The sequence below is a fragment of the Sycon ciliatum genome, chromosome 1, assembly GCF_964019385.1.
Source record: "Sycon ciliatum chromosome 1, ocSycCili1.1, whole genome shotgun sequence".
NCBI lineage: Eukaryota > Metazoa > Porifera > Calcarea > Leucosolenida > Sycettidae > Sycon > Sycon ciliatum.
The window spans coordinates 53521130-53540485 of NC_088643.1; the positions used below are offsets into that span (position 1 = coordinate 53521130).

The window sequence follows — 19356 nt, forward strand, 5'->3', positions numbered from 1 at the left end:
ATTATAGTTTCGGCACATGAACGAGCGATGCGCCCCCGACGTGGAAGAGTGCAGAATAAATACCATGTCACCCTCAACCTACCGTTTCACACCGAGCATATCCACAAAAAAATCATAAATTACTCCGTAAGTACAAGGTAAATGCCCAGCTGATCTACAGAAACAGTCGTCTAAGTTCGATGGTTTGTACATCTGCTTTCAGCAAGCCACCATGCTGCGGGTATGTAGACCCGTCCAAGCCCCGTGAATGGGGACGGCCCAAAGCTGCTTGTGTCGCCTGCATGTATCTCTTTCTATCTCGATTTCTCTCTCTTCCTCTCCCTCTCCTCTCCCTCTCCCTCTCCCTCTCCCTCTCCCTCTCCCTCTCCCTCTCCCTCTCCCTCTCCCTCTCCCTCTCCCTCTCCCTCTCCCTCTCCCTCTCCCTCTCCCTCTCCCTCTCCCTCTCCCTCTCCCTCTCCCTCTCCCTCTCCCTCTCCCTCTCCCTCTCCCTCTCCCTCTCCCTCTCCCTCTCCCTCTCCCTCTCCCTCTCCCTCTCCCTCTCCCTCTCCCTCTCCCTCTCCCTCTCCCTCTCCCTCTCCCTCTCCTCTCTCTCTCTCTCTCTCTCTCTCTCTCTCTCTCTCTCTCTCTCTCTCTCTCTCTCTCTCTCTCTCTCTCTCTCTCTCTCTCTCTCTCTCTCTCTCTTTCTCTCTCTCTCTCTCTCTCTCTCTCTCTCTCTCTCTCTCTCTCTCACACTCTCTCCCCCTAGCTCTCTTCCCTTTGAAATTCGCTTCCATAGAATTGGGCACCATTGCCCGTTTGGCCTTGCGAAGTAAAACAAAAATCAACAACAACAACAACAACAACAACAACAACAACAACAACATGTCTGGTTCAAAAGCATGCACAGAGCGAAACGTCATATACCACCCTGAGTGCAAATGTGGTGATACATAATTATGTCGGGACGACTTACCGCAGCCTCGCCACCAGGACCAAAGAGCACAACGATGACTCACGCAACGCAGTGAGCGGTACCCATCTCTGGGTGACCATTTGGCAGCCAAGCATTCATCAGAGCCATTACCATTGGAACAACAGCCTTCTCGGGTATCCAAGTTCTTGGTTCTGAGCGTGACCACCCCAGGAGGAGGATCCGAGAGCGAGAGACCATCAACATCAGGGAGCGATCCCCGGAAATCAACAACAACAGGGTCTAGGACAGCCCTTTCCTAAAGATGCTCGCCACTATTTTGCAACTTTTCGCTGCCGTTTAGGAAGAAATCGCAACTTTCGCAACTTTCTTCATTTACGTGAACTTTTTCGCAACTTTTCCGCAACCTTTGTCCCATGGTATGGGGTCATAATGTCAAGTCACGGATTACATGTCGGACAAATGCACACTCGCTCATTTCTTGCATGCCTTTAGGCTCATTTAAGAAAAACGGTAGATCAACGGTAGTTACGATAATGTGCATTCCCTTTTCCGTGCATTGGAATGATGTAGGATACATGCAACAGGTTACTGGTACTGTGTAAAGTGGTGGATCACAGCAGGAAGGGGTGTGCGAGTTTGCTGCGCTGCGCTTCTGCTGTTTCTGCTCCTTTTTTAGTGGTTTTGCACAAGAACTCTCCAATTTGTAGTTGCGATATTAGCAACTTTTGAGCTTTTTCTGAAAATATGGATGCGATTTCAGCAACTAGCACTTGTTTGGACACGGTTGCGAAAAGCATAAGTTGCGAAAAATTATGGCATCTTTGGGAAAGAGCTACCTAGCACTGTCTGTCTTATCCTTCCCCTCCTTATAATGTACTGTCTCTCCTCCTAACATTTCGTATCATGTACCTGTCGCTCCTTTCATTTTTCTTCTTCTTTCTTTTTTGGTGCGTTTTATGTCCCCATGACGTCGAGACCTCAGGTCGGCTGAGGGCAAAAAGCTTCACCATCACTATGCTCCCACTATGCAATGTTTTTGTCTTTGCCTGTGAGGCTGTGATCATTGTAAAAAAATATTCAACTTCTCCGAGGCGCTAACCAACTCAATGCATGATCTGGTTACATGTACTAGTAAAGTCATAACTCGTACTTCGAAGTAACATTTTTTCCTTCTCCTTTTCTTCCATAATTAAGGAGGCGTTCGAATTGTCTTCATCAACTGTTCAAGCAATTTTTTAAAGAGATTAGTTGAAGTGTCCCAATAGAACGGTTTCTATCATTTTAGAGTTTTTCAGTGGAATTGTCATGGCGATAATGACGTCCGATGAGGCTGCGTTTACACGACAACGATTGAAAACGATTTGCGTTTGCACGAGAACGAAGTAGGACCTAAACGGAACGAAGTCGTTGCGTTTACTACTATCGTTTACACGACAACGCCCGAAAACGATACCTAAACGGAACGAAATGGAAACGCACTTCAAAGTGTTTTGAAACGTTTTCAAAACGTTTTCGTTCTCGTGTAAACGGTGAAAACGATTGGAAACGGAGCGCGGTCATGGAAACCATTCTGCGCGGGACTATATTTCGCGGGAAATACCTGACCTTTGCGACCACCAGCACGTACCAACTCCAACTAACGTGTTACTTCCCGCCCTTGCGCCAAGCCAGCACTTGCTAACTCCAGCCTGATCGCCCGTTTTCCGTTTTCGTGTGAACGGTTCAAAACGATTTGCCGTTCTCGTGTAAACGGTTTGAAAACGATTCGAGGCCAGCCCGTTTTCGTTCCGTTTCGTTTCGTTTCGTCTGCGTGTAAACGCAGCCTCAGATCGACCATCTCGACGTACACATGACGTACATGTAGCTTCCAAACGCTTCAAAACTAATCCACCTCTCCCATCGAACGAGGTTGTGGAGTTTCGAGGAGGTTCATTTTTCTGAAGAGGCCAATAAGGCCACCTCTTCAGAAAAACGAAACTCCTCGAAAAGTCAAAGAGTGACAATTCGAACGCGCCCATAATTGGCTCACCTCCCGAGTTCACCTTTATTATCATTATGTGGTGTATTTTGAATACTCCAGTGGACTCCAGTGGAGCTATATTTAAATTTATGGTTGAATATATATTTTCGTGGCCAAGACACACCTGGCGAAGTTGCATGCAGTAAACACACGCCTGCCCGCACATTGCGCGCGCGCAAAGGGTCTGTTATGACATACATTAGACATGGTTAGCATTTTACCGTTCACGCTATTTTCGACGGTCGGCGTGTAGAGGGCGAGTCTACTGTTTTTGATGTGTTTTCGAGACACGGTTAGCAGTTCGGCTTCTGAGTCCTGACTCCTGACGCAACGATAGACGTGTGAGGTAACCCTAGTTGGAGTCGTACCGTTTCGTTCTCCCGCTAAAAAGAGCTTTCCATCGTCGAAACGGTACCAAACCGACGGTATTTCGGGTTTGGGGTACGAGTACTCGAGTGCCGTTGGATCTAACGCGTGAACTGCAAAATGCCATGTCTACACACACAAAAAACGGTGCAGGCCGACCGTCGAAAATAGCGTGAAAGGTAAAATGCTAACCATGTCTAATGTATGTTCCACTACCGGTATAGTATGCTGTCCCCGGGGAAAATTGCGGAAAAAAATCGCAAAAAACGCGGGGAAAAACGCGGCATAATATGGCATAATTTGCGGTGAATTTGCGGTAAATATGCGGTAAATATGCGGTGAATGCGGCAATTTTCAGTGAATATGTAGTGAAATCAATCAGTTACAAGTCTCTGGTGTATAAAGCACCCATTATTTGAGTAAAAAGCCGCCACGCTGAGACGTTGCTGACCGAAAAGTGCACTGTGTGTACGTGTAGTGCAACAAAAAGTTCAAAAAACGCGGGAAAATCGCGGAAAACGCGGTCTTTTAAAAAATCGCAAAAAACGCGGAAAAAAACGCGGCCGCGGAATCGCAATTTTCCCCGGGGACAGAGCATGGCACATGTGTATGGTATGTAATGGTGCACCGAGCTCTCCTTTCTGCACCACAAACCCAAGGAGTAGGCAGGTGCGAAGGGGTGCTCTCGCTTGTCTCATTCATTGCACTTTCTGCAGATGAAGATGGTAAGACTTACTAAGACTGTAACTAGACAGGAGACAGTAGACACGTACACAGGCAGGGTCACGATTGTCACATCAGGTGACAGAAAACCCGTCAACCATGGTCAACCAGCCGTTAGTCCTGATCTGTTCCGGTGTGCAAGCATAGCGTTTGTGCGCCGATTCTGGACCTACACAAAGCGCACGATCGAAGATGTAACGAAGTGTCGTTGTCGATGTCGCTCGAGCTGACGTTCGAGCTGACGTTTACGACTCAACGTTCCAGATGTGAGTGTTGAGAAACGGATGTGAATTAATTTTCAGTTTTTGAGGGAATGATTCAAACAATGAAAGACGATCAGATGCAGAGGGTCGTTATTTGCGTTGTTTGCTCTTGGATTCTCGTTCCTGTTCCTTCCACGGCATCTTTTCGTGCAGATGGCCTATATTATACTGTGTGAGCATGGACTAGCCCGCGAATTCTTCTTCTAAAGATTAGACTTGAGACGTGTACAGGAAGAAGCATCAGAACGCTGGGTATTGCGAGGCCGGAGAAAAAAACCTGTTTTTCCTAAGTTCGGAGAATGGAGAGTCGTTGAAGACGTTACTAGCGACAGGCAAACAACCTTCAGTGACTGGAGCTTCGAAGAAAGTAGAACACAAGGGATTATCCCTGGTGCTGCTTGTAGTCACAGTGTTAGCGACTGCCTGTCCCATAATCCGCCAGTCTCTAACAGTGCCTTGTTGGACGGGATTGTTTGCTGTACGTCGAACGCCTCCTGAAGAGGGTAGTACTAGCCAGTACGATTGAAGTCGTTCACGGACTGAAGGATCATTAAAGCCGTGGCGGCCCCGAGAGATATGGCGGAACGGCGCTTGTCCACCTCGCTCCTGTCGATAGTCAGTGTTTGGTGTGTGTTGATGCTAACTGCGACCGGACAGGAGACCCTCAGTACCCCAGGTAAGGATGGAATGCTTGTGCTCATATCACTATAGATGCCTGGATATCTGCACATGATAAGTGGAAGAGAGGACTCGCTAATCTGCTTTGAAAGACACGAATTTCCTACTCTGAGTCATTACCCTCGCATGGAATAGGATATCCACTCGTACAGTCATGTACTTAGCAGGTTCCCGATCTACTGCATGTACTTTCACTGAAGACAATGGCGACAAATCCTGGTGTAGAGCAGGCAGTCGAGCAAAAAAAATAGAAGTCTACGAATCTAGAACTCTAACATGCTTGAAATTCACTCATTGTTGACGTGGTCTGCAACATTTCCAGTTCAGTCATGTACATTGAGACATCACGTTTACAGACCACGCAGAAGACTAGTGGCAACACATGCATCGCAGGGGCGGTGGAACTGTCCTGGCCAGTCTGGCCAAGGACGGACCAACTTTTGCGACCGCAACGAACCGTTTTCTCATCATTTCCCAAGCACGCCGCTATCCACAGCATGCCAGCCGGCATTGTGGAGTGACTGTGTGAGTGCTGTAACCAGAACTTCGGAAGGCCATCCAGCTGTACTGGGAAAGCGTGTCATGCTTGCTGGCAGAAAAACTGTGAAGTCAAACAAAGCGCACTAGCCACAAAAAGTCTGACTTCTTCGCCTATACTGCGGGATTTCATTTCTAGGCTTTTGAGTTACTTTATGTCCACTAATTTGTAGTTGATCCTGTATCATAGCGGAGAAAGCATGCCACCTTCATTTGGGTCTTGAGCCTGTCCATCCAGAGCTGAGCTTCCCCTTCCCAAAGGGTCTGGTAAAACAAAAACACAAGTTATCAAGAGCTCAGCAAACTCAGGCAGCAAACTTCACATCACGGTTGTGACATTTGTATGAGGAATTGGAGGACAGACTCGGATGGAGAGCCGAGGATAAATTATTTTATAGAAAATAAAAAGGACCAAGGAACTACAAGTTGCGCTATAATGTCCACTAACACCACCAGTTACTAGACAATCAGCTCATGCGATAACATTGCACGACACTGACCGCCAGTTAGTTGCAGAACGTCAGTACCGTCGGCCAGTGTCGTGTAATGTTATCGCATGAGCTGATTGTTTAGTAACTGGTGGTGTTAGTGGACATAACAGTGTAACTTGTAGTTCCTTGGTCCTTTTCCTTTTCTATGAATTGGAGGACATTTCCTTTGTTCTAGCTGCAGGATGACCACCAACAGCAATTAGGTACTTGGCAGTCCAGAGTTGCAGAAATTGTTTGTAACCAAATTTCAAAAAGCAAAGGTGCCACGCTTGTGTTTAGATAGCTTTTAAAACAAACACATACATAATGCACAAATAACTAGGGCTGAGTCGGGTTGCAAGTTCTTCGGGTATCGGGTTCAGGTAGTTTTCCACAGGTAGCACGGGTACCCTATCGGGTAATGTTTCTACGGTAACACCACAATGCACCCCTTCCCTTACACACTGGGCAGACATGCAGGCCATTACATGAATTTGTACACGTGCACGGTACATGATGTCATCTGTGACTTCAGGTTTTCGGGTACTATTCTGTACCCGTGTACGTGAGGTCCTCACGGCTACCCGAATACCCGTGCACACCACTACAAATAACGCCTCTCCAAAACCTTCCCCGGAGTAGCTCAAATGCTCAGGTTTGGACTGACAGATAGAATATTGATTTATTCCTGAAGCTATGCAAAAGACGTAATTTTAGTAGCACCTAGTGCTAGCCAGGGTCCATGGCGCTTCAATTTGATGTGTGTTTTGTGTGGTGGAGCAGTCATCACAGAACGTGCTATGCCTGGCGCTATCCCACACATGTCCCATACCATACGGTCTAAGACAGGAAGTATAAAAAAGACCAACCATAAGTCATAAGAAGATAGAGGACCAAAGAGCTACAAGTTACGCTATAATATCCGTTAGCCTGTAGCTCTCTGATCCTCTTTCTTCTTAGAAATTAATCCTTGGCTCTCCACCCGAGTCTAACCATACGTTACTTTGGTAGTATACTCATAACCAAGAATATTCCCTAGTACCTGATCACGTAACGTGCCATGTCTGGCGCTATCCCGTACATGTCCCATACCGTACGGTCTAAGGGACCATCGCAAAAGTTCGCGGAAGCCCCCGAAACGAAGACCGTTATTTTCGGGCCTGACCCCCCTCCCTCCCCCCCTCAAACGAAACGACAGTCACAATATGGGCTTCATTATTTCACTTGGATGCTCACATTATAATAATTATTATAATATACTACACAAGCATTGTTGTATCAGTGTGTAACAATGTACAGCACTTTATAAATGCAACGATGATATCACCTTGCAGTGGGTGATCTAAGAACGAGAACAGCTAGAGCTATGCAGTTGTATCCTTTGAGCATGCTTATCTATATCAGCTCCTACATGTCGTCAATACTTTTTTGAATTGAAGCCCGGTTTGCGATTTTCGACACCGACTCCCTCCCCCACCCCCCCCCCCAAACGTATGCTCTTCGTTTCAGGGGCTTCTGCGAACTTTTGCGATGGTCCCTAAGACATAAAGTGTAAAAGAAAAGAAAAGAAGAAGAAGACCAACTATAAGTAGCGACTTCAATCACGTGACCAAAAGGCAGAACTCCTTCGTCGTACGAATGTATGGTGCAAGCATGGCGTGCACAGAACAATTTTTCTCTCGACGTTCTACGCCTGCCTACGCGTTATTCACGTATCTGGCGCCTTCGATTTTTACATGATGGTCAAGCACACATGAATAGCTTTCCAACGGTGTGTCGCATGTCAAGAGCCATCGATTTTTGGATATATCGCTCCGTATTTTCAGTTTTCAAAGCAAACTTTCGGCATCTCAGCTACCTTGCCCGTCAATGACCGAGTCACCATCGTGTTCAGAGCCCTCGAATTAGTTTAGATGGGTTCATGGTAAGGTTCTCCTCCGTAGCCGTTTTTAGCAGTTTGAAGAATTTGTGCGCAGCGGCTGAAGTCGGCTATGGAGTGCACTATTTTTGACGGGCTCTGCATGACGGAGCAAGCAGACCTTTGGCGTGTAAATCCGCTAGTAATGATTATGTTCTTCACGTCAAGATTCTGGAGGTGCTTGAGCAGTGAGGAGGTGATTATTTCAATCCATCGGCATCGAAGCAGAGCACTTCCCGTCCAACATCTACATGTATGTGTACGACGGTTTCTCCGTCACCCTCCAAGAACACGCATACATTCACTGTGTATGCATGATATTCATGAGGTCCGAGAAGCCCACTTTTGTGCCATCGCTCTGCATGCAATTGCATACATGGGCTCCAACGATTGCATACCAACTTTGGGGCCTGATATCTCAGGTTTGGGACAAGATATACCAATGAAATATTCTGTCTATACGGAGAAACAAACTACTTATAGGTTATTGGATAGTGGGAAGTATACAAGGTGAGGTGTGAAAAAACTAAAGTGGGAGAGAAGACGAAAGAAATTAGAAGAAAAGATGTGAGAGTGTTCCCGACGGTGTGAGCTACTACATAAGGTGAGTGAAATGAAGGCGTGGAAGCAGGTGAATGTGATAGAGTGAGGAACTGTGAGGTGTAGGTGTATGCGAATGAATACGTGTGTGAATGCTAGGTGAAGAGTCTCAGTTTTGTGACATTTTCTTTCTGAATGCATAGATTAGGATTGTGTTTACGGATGAAAACAGCTTCTAATACCTTAAGTTCACGAAACCTACGAGCACGACACAAAACAGTGAAGCATGAATCATCATACACTGAGCGGCATTGGCTACTAGACATGAGGTGTTTCTTAGGCTGTGTTTACATGAGAAATTTCAACCCGGGTCGAGTTCAGCCCGGGTTGAAAGTCTGTACGATAGACAAAAGAGGTGAGCGTTTACATGAAGACAGTTGACCCGGGTCAAATACTGATATGCCGCCAAAAGTCCACTTCTACAGTCCTCTATGGTCACGTGAATCCGTTCGCGCGAAATTTGCATGTGCAGTGCTGTTCAAACCTGGCGCGAGATACGCACAGAAGTACGTTTGTACGATTTTCTTGACCCGGGTTGGTTTCAACCCTCCCCTTGGGGGGAGGGTTGAAATCAACCCGGGGCGAAATTTCAACCCGGGTCAAGCGCAATGCGTCATGTAAACGCGCCATTCACTTTGTGCACATGGGGGGTTGAAATCTGACCCGGGTCGAACTCAACCCGGGTTGAAACGCCTCATGTAAACACAGCCCAAATGGCTGACCCTTTCGTTGTGGTCTCACCTTCAGTCCGGTCATCTTCATCTTGGTTGTCCAACTCACTCTCTTCATCACTGCTCTCACCTTCCTCATCCTCTTCCTCTTCCATCCCGTCCTCTGCACCCAACGACAATCCCACGCTACTGCTCGCTGCCAGTCCATGTCCGGTTGTAGATGTCATTACCAGCGCACGAGTCATGCTCCTTGTTACTGGTCTCCGTACCTGTGTTTGGCCATTTCCTTCCATTTCCAATTACAACAGAACCACACAGTACCGGTTGAACGTACTACAAGTACACAGGTACGTGAGACTGAAGGAAATGGCCAAACACAGGTACGGAGACCAGTAACAAGGAGCATGACTCGTGCGCTGGTAATGACATCTACAACCGGACATGGACTGGCAGCGAGCAGTAGCGTGGGATTGTCGTTGGGTGCAGAGGACGGGATGGAAGAGGAAGAGGATGAGGAAGGTGAGAGCAGTGATGAAGAGAGTGAGTTGGACAACCAAGATGAAGATGACCGGACTGAAGGTGAGACCACAACGAAAGGGTCAGCCATTAAGAAACACCTCATGTCTAGTAGCCAATGCCGCTCAGTGTATGATGATTCATGCTTCACTGTTTTGTGTCGTGCTCGTAGGTTTCGTGAACTTAAGGTATTAGAAGCTGTTTTCATCCGTAAACACAATCCTAATCTATGCATTCAGAAAGAAAATGTCACAAAACTGAGACTCTTCACCTAGCATTCACACACGTATTCATTTGCATACACCTACACCTCACAGTTCCTCACTCTATCACATTCACCTGCTTCCACGCCTTCATTTCACTCACCTTATGTAGTAGCTCACACCGTCGGGAACACTCTCACATCTTTTCTTCTAATTTCTTTCGTCTTCTCTCCCACTTTAGTTTTTTCACACCTCACCTTGAAATATTCTGTGTACGCTCTGCAGAGGTTTCTCGTTCCAGTCGTGTAATTTGTTGGCCCTAATTCCGATTTTAGAATTTTGGACTGAAGTCGCTACTATAAGATAAGAAGAAAGGGTACCAAAGAGCTACAAGTTACGCTATAATATCCGCTAAACTGTAGCTCTTTGGTCCTCTTTCTTCTTATAAATTCATCCTTGGCTCTCCACCCGAGTCTAACCATAAGTTAGGATACTCATAATCAAGAATATTCCCAAGTATAATCCTCCGAGGATGAAATTTCGGCAAAAATGAGACACTAGGGTACAGTAGAATCTGGTTTAAGCAACCAGCTGATTTTAATGACCGCATTTCAATGCACGGACAGTTCTGCGCAGAAACTGCAACGGGCGCAGCAACCATCTGGCTTGCTCGACCAACGACTGACTTTTAGTGCAATATCTGACCCGTATACAGCCGCTAAAACTAGCCAACAGTGCTATCCTGGCTGGCGAGCTTGACTGCAATAGGGTAGAAGTGTGCTCAGAAGCAAGAGCATGCAGTCAACAGAAGAGACAAGTGAAAGTGCAAGGTGTGCTGCATGCATTTGAGTGAGGTGTGAAACTCATGGGTACTTTGCCTGCACAAACGTGTTCTATACTCCACAGAGATGATGAGTCAAACGGCAGGAATAAAAACAAAAACAACGGTACAAACCGGATTGACCACTTTACAACTAATAGTTCAGACTTCGCTACCCGGGCAATTGGATGCAACATCCACCGAGATGCTAACCTCTCCAGGAAGTATGTCAGCAACTACAACAGCCACAACCGCAGCAACCACACCTCCATCAACCGCACCTGCAGCACCCTCAACTCTAGCAACCACAATCCCAGCACCCACAACCATAGCAACCACAATCCCAGCACCCACAACCGCAGCAACCACAATCCCAGCAACCACAACCGCAGGACCCACAACCGCAGCAACCACAATCCCAGCAACCACAACCGCAGGACCCACAACCGCAGGACCCACAACCGCAGGACCCACAACCGCATCACTCACAACCGCAGCACTCACAACCGCAGGACTCACAACCGCAGGACCCACAACTGCAGGACCCACAACCGCAGGACCAACAACCGCAGCACCCACAACCGCAGCACCCACAACCGCAGCACTCACAACCACAGGACCCACAACCCCAGGACCCACAACCCAAGGACCCACAACCGCAGGACCCACAACCGCAGGACCCACAACCGCAGGACCCACAACCGCAGGACCCACAACCGCATCACTCACAACCGCAGCACTCACAACCGCAGGACTCACAACCGCAGGACTCACAACCGCAGGACCCACAACCGCAGGACCCACAACCGCAGCACCCACAACCGCAGCACCCACAACCGCAGAACTCACAACCGCAGGACCCACAACCGCAGGACCCACAACTGCAGGACCCACAACTGCAGGACCCACAACCGCAGGACCAACAACTGCAGGACCCACAACCGCAGCACCCACAACCGCAGCACCCACAACCGCAGAACTCACAACCGCAGGACCCACAACCGCAGGACCCACAACTGCAGGACCCACAACCGCAGGACCAACAACCGCAGCACCCACAACCGCAGCACCCACAACCGCAGCACACACAACCACAGGACCCACAACCCCAGGACCCACAACCCCAGGACCCACAACCGCAGGACCCACAACCGCAGGACCCACAACCGCAGGACCCACAACTGCAGGACCCACAACCGCACCCACAACCGCAGCACTCGCAACCACAGGACCCACAACCCCAGGACCCACAACCCCAGGACCCACAACCCCAGGACCCACAACCGCAGGACCCACAACCGCAGGACCCACAACCGCAGGACCCACAACCGCAGGACCCACAACTGCAGGACCCACAACCGCAGCACCCACAACCGCAGCACCCACAACCGCAGCACTCACAACCACAGGACCCACAACCCCAGGACCCACAACCCCAGGACCCACAACCGCAGGACCCACAACCGCAGGACCCACAACCGCAGGACCCACAACCGCAGGACCCACAACCGCAGGACCCACAACTGCAGGACCCACAACCGCAGGACCAACAACCGCAGCACTCACAACCGCAGGACCCACAACCCCAGGACCCACAACCCCAGGACCCACAACCGCAGGACCCACAACCGCAGGACCCACAACCGCAGGACCCACAACCGCAGCACCCTCAACCGCAGCACCCTCGACCGCAGGACCCACAACCGCAGCACCCACAACAGCATCACCCACACCTGCAGGACGCACAACCACAGGACCCACAACCGCAGTACCCACACCTGTAGCACCCTCAACCGCATCACCCAATACTGCAGAACCAAAAACCGCTGAACCGACAACCACATCACCCTCAACTGCAGCACCCACCACCCCAGCACCCACAACCCGAGCACCCACCACTGCAGCACCCACAGCTGCAGCACCCACAACTTCAGCAACCACAACTTCAGCAACCACAACTGCAACACCCACAACTTCAGCAACCACAACTTCAGCAACCACAACTGCAACACCAACAACCCCAGCAAGGACAACCCCAGCACCCACAACCACATCTCCCACAACAGTGATATCCACATTGCCGTCAAGTAAGTATCTTCCATTGACCTTGTTATGAGATACATTGCATGGTTGTAGATAGTTCAGAGATGTAGCTTGGGGTTCAATTGGAGTGGTGCACTCCCTACATATGCTGTACATGCCTTTTATCCGCCAACTTTTGTGGATTATTTTGTGTTTATAGATCCTCCACACATCCTAGCCTTAATCAAGGTAGTCTCCATAGTGAGGGCACTAGGAAAACAATTGGTTGACTTATTTTTGCTCCTGGGCATGAAAAAGTGTCACATTCAAGAAAGATGCGCCATGTTGTTAAAATGTCTCAGTGTCCACAACAAACCTATCTCTGGCAGTGTCCACAACAAACCTATCTCTGGCAGTGTCCACAACAAACCTATCTCTGGCAGTGTCCACAACAAACCTATCTCTGGCAGTGTCCAGAACAAACCTATCTCTGGCAGTGTCCAGAACAAACCTATCTCTGGCAGTGTCCACAACAAACCTATCTCTGGCAGTGTCCACAACAAACCTATCTCTGGCAGTGTCCAGAACAAACCTATCTCTGGCAGTGTTCACAACAAACCTATCTCTGGCAGTGTCCAGAACAAACCTATCTCTGGCAGTGTTCACAACAAACCTATCTCTGGCAGTGTCCAGAACAAACCTATCTCTGGCACCTCCAATACGTATCTACATGTATAGGAAGCGTACGTTTGGAGAGTCCAATGATGATGAGCTGTCCACAAAATACTTCTTTTTGCACAAAATGGGCACAAATTGAAACAAAGAGTCGTGAAATAATGGATTAATGTGAAATAAGTTGTTGCGTATTTGTAGTAAAAATATGTTAACACAGAATGCGCATGCTCTGTTTCCAACCAAACTCTCGCATGCTCGCCATTTTTCAATTACCATACTCAGCAGGCAAACTCCGCCAGGTCCCCTGCTGTGTTATCAGAACAAAAATGCACATCCCTTCTACAGTGAAATCCTCTCATGTGAGTCTAACTTACACCCCACACACTACGGTGCACATGCAAGTGCTCACTGGTCTGGGCTTAGCTGCACAGCACCTGGCCTGACATTGACTGATTCAGGAAGTACCTTCTACGATATGCAGAGGCTCCACTGGAGCCAATTAGTCATGTCTCAATCTCCCTATCCACCATGGCCTTACACTGCAATCGTCGGAAATTTCATGTCTCTCCAAATTGTTGGCCTTGGGGCTTCATCAGGGATTAAATCAGGAGAGATATTATATTTACGACGGTTTTAGTGTAAGACCGTGGTGGAGAAGGGGTCGAGACATGATTCAGGAAGATCACAAAAAACAATGCAGCAGTTAGTTCATGTATATGTGCGCAGAATGAACATGGGTGGTTTCTGTATGTAACCTCCTCACTACGGGTGTGTATTGCTGTTCATGGATAATTATCGTTGTTTGCTTACACAAATATTCGCGTTCCTGCACTTGTTTCATCCTAGGTATGACAACAATGTGTGACTCACAAACGCAAGATGGTGGTTGTGGCTTCCTGGACTTCACAAGCAGATGGAGCAAGGGCAGTGGCATGAATTCTGGTAAGTGCTTTTCTGGAAACATTTGCTCTGTTATTTAAATCACCATCCCACTAACGAAATGTAGTTAGCACACTGTAAGGTGCAAACGAGTTGGAATGCATAACCAATGATAAAGAAATCATTGAACCAGGGTATGAGCTGAAAGCACTCAGTGACCTAATTCAGATTTGGGGACGTACTGAAAACTGACAAACTGGATTTAGTGGGTTCAACTCGGATGGTTAGCCAATTAAATTATGGTGAAATAGGAGAAGGACAAAATGTTACGAGTTATGATTAACTGTCCACCAATGTAACCAGATCTTATACAGTCAGCGAGTGCGACAAAATGGCACAAAACTGACAAGGAGTACTGAGCCTTGGAGAAGTGTTGGAGCAAGGTGTCAGGTCGCCGAATGTCTCAGTACTCCTTGTCAGTTTTGTACCATTTTGTTGCACTCGCTGACTGTATAAGATGTGGTTACGTTGGTGGATAGTTAGTCATAACTCGTAACAATTTGTCCTTCTCCTATTTTACCATAATTTAATTGGGTTTGCATTCCAGTGCTTTAAAAAAAATGTAATAGCACTGTTAACTTCATCTTGAAAATGACTTTGCTAACTGAGTCGAAGAAATCCTATATATGAGGATATAACTTGTTAATGGACTAGCTGTGGAGTGATAGTCCAAGTTTCAGCAAGGTTTGTGCCTCAGAGGTGGATGTGAAGGGACTTTTTAGGAGAAGATTCCAGGTAGAATAGCATTCTCGGAAAGCGAGCGGGAGACATCTCCGGCAAATCTTCCGAGCACTCCAGCACTACTAGACATTCAAGACACTCCACCTTTGCTAGATGTTCCAGGCACAATGTCACCAGACCACATAGTTGTTGTGTTGCTTTTCTTCTCTGTACTGCTGGGCCATTCAAGGTGTAAGCCAGTTGAGTGGTGGATTCACAGGCGTGGAGACTATCTACTTTGCCTCTCCGCAAGGTGCACCTGTGCCCAATCTCTCCGGTTATGTGTTCAACTTGCCATGTACAGTCAGGCTGGTATTGCAGCAAAATGCATCCGGTGCGTGCATGGCTGCTTCACTAAATTCCCTGCCTTCATTCAGTGTTGCTGGTGGACTCTGTTCTCCATCTATATCAGTACTTCAAGCTGATGTAACGGACAGTCTATTTAGAGCTAATCAAGTTCAGCTGGGAGGAAGCAGTGACCCAGTAGATGTCATTCATTTGCTCAATGTAACATCACTCGCAGCTGGAAACACTCTAAATCTGTGGAATGCTACATCATCATGCAGTAAGTAATGCATGCATTCCGCAGAAATACGGTATAGCAAGTCTGGACACTTTGCGGCAGAATTTTGTCCATCCTTCTCAGCTGCCGTTAGTAAATAAAGCGCTGCTCAATGAAAATCCGACCAAGGGAGCTAGTGCCACGCCGGGCACTGTGCAGCCCTAGACCTGCAAACACTGGTATGTGAACACAGGTGCAGTGCACAGACTTGCTTCTTGCGATCGGATTTCATTGAGCAGTACTGTACTTACTCTAGACATTTGAAAACTGAATTATGTTAGTAGGGTTTCCTTGTGAGCCACCATGTCCTCTTCCTTGCGTATGACTCCACGCTTCTCTAAACTGTGAGAAATCATACACACATTGCTACTAGATTATAGTGGTCTCGTATACATGTTATGAACCGCACACTAACTACCGTATTTTCCGGGGTATAAGCCGCACCGGGGTATAAGCCGAACCCCCTTTTTGAGGCAAAATATTGACTAAAAGTTGGTATTCGGAGTATAAGCCGCACCCACAAACCAAGATTTTTCACACTAATTGACAAATGGCCTTTCTACAAATTTAGTATGGTTATGGAGCTAAATACCATGTTAGATCAGATCATGAAGTGTTAGTGCACCACAGGTTGCTGCAGAGATGTTGGTGTATTGCTGTGTTGACTACAGATCACTCCATGTCATCTGCACTATCTTCAGTCTCGCTGCCACTGATGCACTAAAACTAGTAAAAGTGCCGGGATAGCAACACAGGCGCGAAGCTGAGTCGAATGACATGTCACATGACGTCAGCATCCATACTGATGTATGCTAAGCATTCATTCGCGCAAGCATATTCGGTGTATAAGCCGCAGGGGCGATTTTGGTCCGATTTTTAGCGAAAAAAAAGTGCGGCTTATACCCCGTAAAATACGGTACTAATGCTGGTCTGAAATGTGATGAACTAGACATTAGCATGATCAACAAAATATCGACTTTGGAAGACAATATACCAGTACATATTCCCTGCTCTATGCTGAGCCAATCACTTGTGCTTCATGTTGAGTCAATCTCTGAGGTCTAGCCAATCTCTAAGGTCTAGCCAATCTCTCTTCCTATTTGTGTTTGTTTCATGTGTTCTACCAAGTATGTTGAAACATATTGCCTCAACTGCAGCCAGTACCTACATGCCGCCGTACTCTGTGCTCTGTGCATTTGGGTTCTGTACAGTTGTGTAGCACCTTGTATGTGCATATGGGATGTGGACTATTATAATCATACTAATTCTGTGTGCTTTGAAGTGAAATGTTTTGTTTGATAGATGATCAGCTGGCTTAGTTTCTCTCCACCTCTATCCTTATTACATCCCTCCCCAATTTCATTAATTACTGCTTTCTATCTGCATTCGCCACCTTTCCATTGGGCAGATCTGCCCGTTTGGTTTGCGAATTAAAATAAACACAACAACAACAACAACAACAACAACAACAACAACAACAACAACAACAACAGCAGCAGCAGCAGCAGCAGCAGCAGCAGCAGCAGCAGCAACAACAACAACAACAACAACAACAACAACAACAACAACAACAACAACATTAACAACAACATTAACAACAACATTAACAACAACAACAACAACAACAACAACAACAACAACAACAACAACAACAACAACAACAACAACAACAACAACAACAACAACAACAACAACAACAACAACAACAAATCACAATAGATGTGACCATGGTATGAATGCGTAAAGAGTCGATTTCAATTTTGTCTTTGCTATTTATTGTCCTATTATGTAGAAGTCACAAATGAAACTTTGGTACCAACAACCCAAGCCGCAATGACTCAAGGACCAACAACGCAATCACCAACAACTCAAATACCCACAACACAAGCACCATCAACCCAAGCGCCAACAACCCAAGCACAAACAACACCAGCACAAACAACACAAGCCGCAAGTCCAACAACACAGCCACCATCAACACAATCACCAACAACACAAGCACCAACAACTCAAGCACCAACAACTCAAGCACCAACAACACAATCACCAACAACTCAAGCACCAACAACTCGAGCACCGACAACACAAGCACCAACAACTCAAGCACCAACAACTCAAGCACCAACAACACAAGCACCAACAACTCAAGCACCAACAACACAAGCACCAACAACGCAAGCACCAACAACTCAAGCACCAACAACTCAAGCACCAACAACACAAGCGCCAACAACCGAATTGCCAACAACTCAAGTTCCAACAACCCAAGCTCCAACAACTGGAGCTGCAACAACCCAGTCTTCCACAACCAATGATAGAGCAACCCCTCTGGGAACTGCTCAACCACCAACATCGGTACCTTCCGGTAAGTTCCTTGTGTTCATGATTGTTTCACAATAAACTTGTCATCATTGCAAGCATGGTCTCTGTGTCAAAATCTTATCGATTTGATTATAGAATGTAGAAGACCTTTCCAACCATGCACACACTCACACTACTACAACACAAACCACCATCGTTCATTCATCAACTACACTTCAGTCAAGAAGAAGAATAACCAATACCAAGGTGATACAAACAACGGAGAAAAGAACTGAGACGCACAATCAGTACGCTCCGAAAACGGCGGTGCTCGGAAGCAAGCGAGGCCAAATAAATCGCGACGCAGCGCACCCAGACCCATTCGGGCCTGAGGTGCGTAGCGATCGCGTGGTCAGGTGCACTGTGGTGCCATGGAAACAAAGATGGTGGTGCATGTAGCGCGTGTACCACGAGGTAGAAAGAAAGGAAAATAAATAAATAAACTGCAGAACGAAAGTGAACGCGAAGAAGAAATATATTTGAGAGTCTTTAGAGTAACAAGAATGTAGTTCGCGTCTGGCGGAGGGTGCTTGCACCTAGCTAGGGTGAGAGCACCACTGTCAGATAATGGAAAGACTGAGTTAGAAAAGGAGAAAGACGACGGAGTTGCAGACTGAAACTACAGGAAGTTCAAGTAAGACGTGAACACTAAATTTATATGTATTTCAAATATTCGTGAACGGCAGTTCTCGACACTCTGCGGCCTAGAGTTCTGGCAGAGAGCACATGCAGTGGCAGAAAGTTGTAAGTCCTATTGAATAAGCCCATTGCACAAATAGTTTGGACCACTAATGCCCCAAACAGCCACATGGGCATGGTTGTGTAGGGTGCTGGCCAAAGTGGTGAACAATGCACCCTGGATCCCAGCATACTCGCATGCATTATTCATAAATTCCATATCTGGCAATACGCGATGGACTTACTTTGAAGAATATTGGGTGATAAGAACTAAAGTTAGTGCTAGTAAGTCTTAGCCTAGGTTTCGTGAGATATTTTTCAGTGAATTAGCTTCTCTAATTCTGTGTGCTCTATCCTATGTCATATTTAGGTATAACATTCACATGTGATGCACAAGACGATAGCTGCATATTCCTCAACTTTACCAGTGGCTGGACAAAGGAAATTGGCATGAATTCTGGTAAGGTGACTTCTAGCGTGCAGACCAATGTCAATGTTTTGACAGCCTCTGGCATATACCTATGAAGTCCCTGTTGGCGTTGCGCTGCGTGCGGGGTTCGCAGCTGTGTGCCCACTACGTGCATGCGTGTATGCATGATATTACCATTTTCTCTTGCGGAAGTGTGCTTGCCTTCTTCCTCAACTTCTTGCAATCAGAATAAGAAACTGTTCTTGTGAGTTGTGGGTATGTGAGTGAGAGT

At 47.1% G+C, this 19356-nt stretch overlaps 1 protein-coding gene across 1 annotated transcript in view; it reads left to right on the plus strand.

The window, feature by feature from the left end:
- Window positions 1-10924: 10924 nt before the first annotated feature.
- The window catches only part of LOC135805537 (mucin-2-like), a 98772-nt gene continuing 90340 nt past the window's right edge, over window positions 10925-19356 (plus strand). Inside the window, exons 1-5 of the mRNA XM_065319590.1 lie at window positions 10925-12785; window positions 14242-14337; window positions 15245-15619; window positions 17409-17981; window positions 19026-19115. Of these exons, the coding sequence (XP_065175662.1) occupies window positions 10925-12785; window positions 14242-14337; window positions 15245-15619; window positions 17409-17981; window positions 19026-19115 (2995 nt within the window). The remainder of the gene's footprint in view (window positions 12786-14241; window positions 14338-15244; window positions 15620-17408; window positions 17982-19025; window positions 19116-19356) is intronic.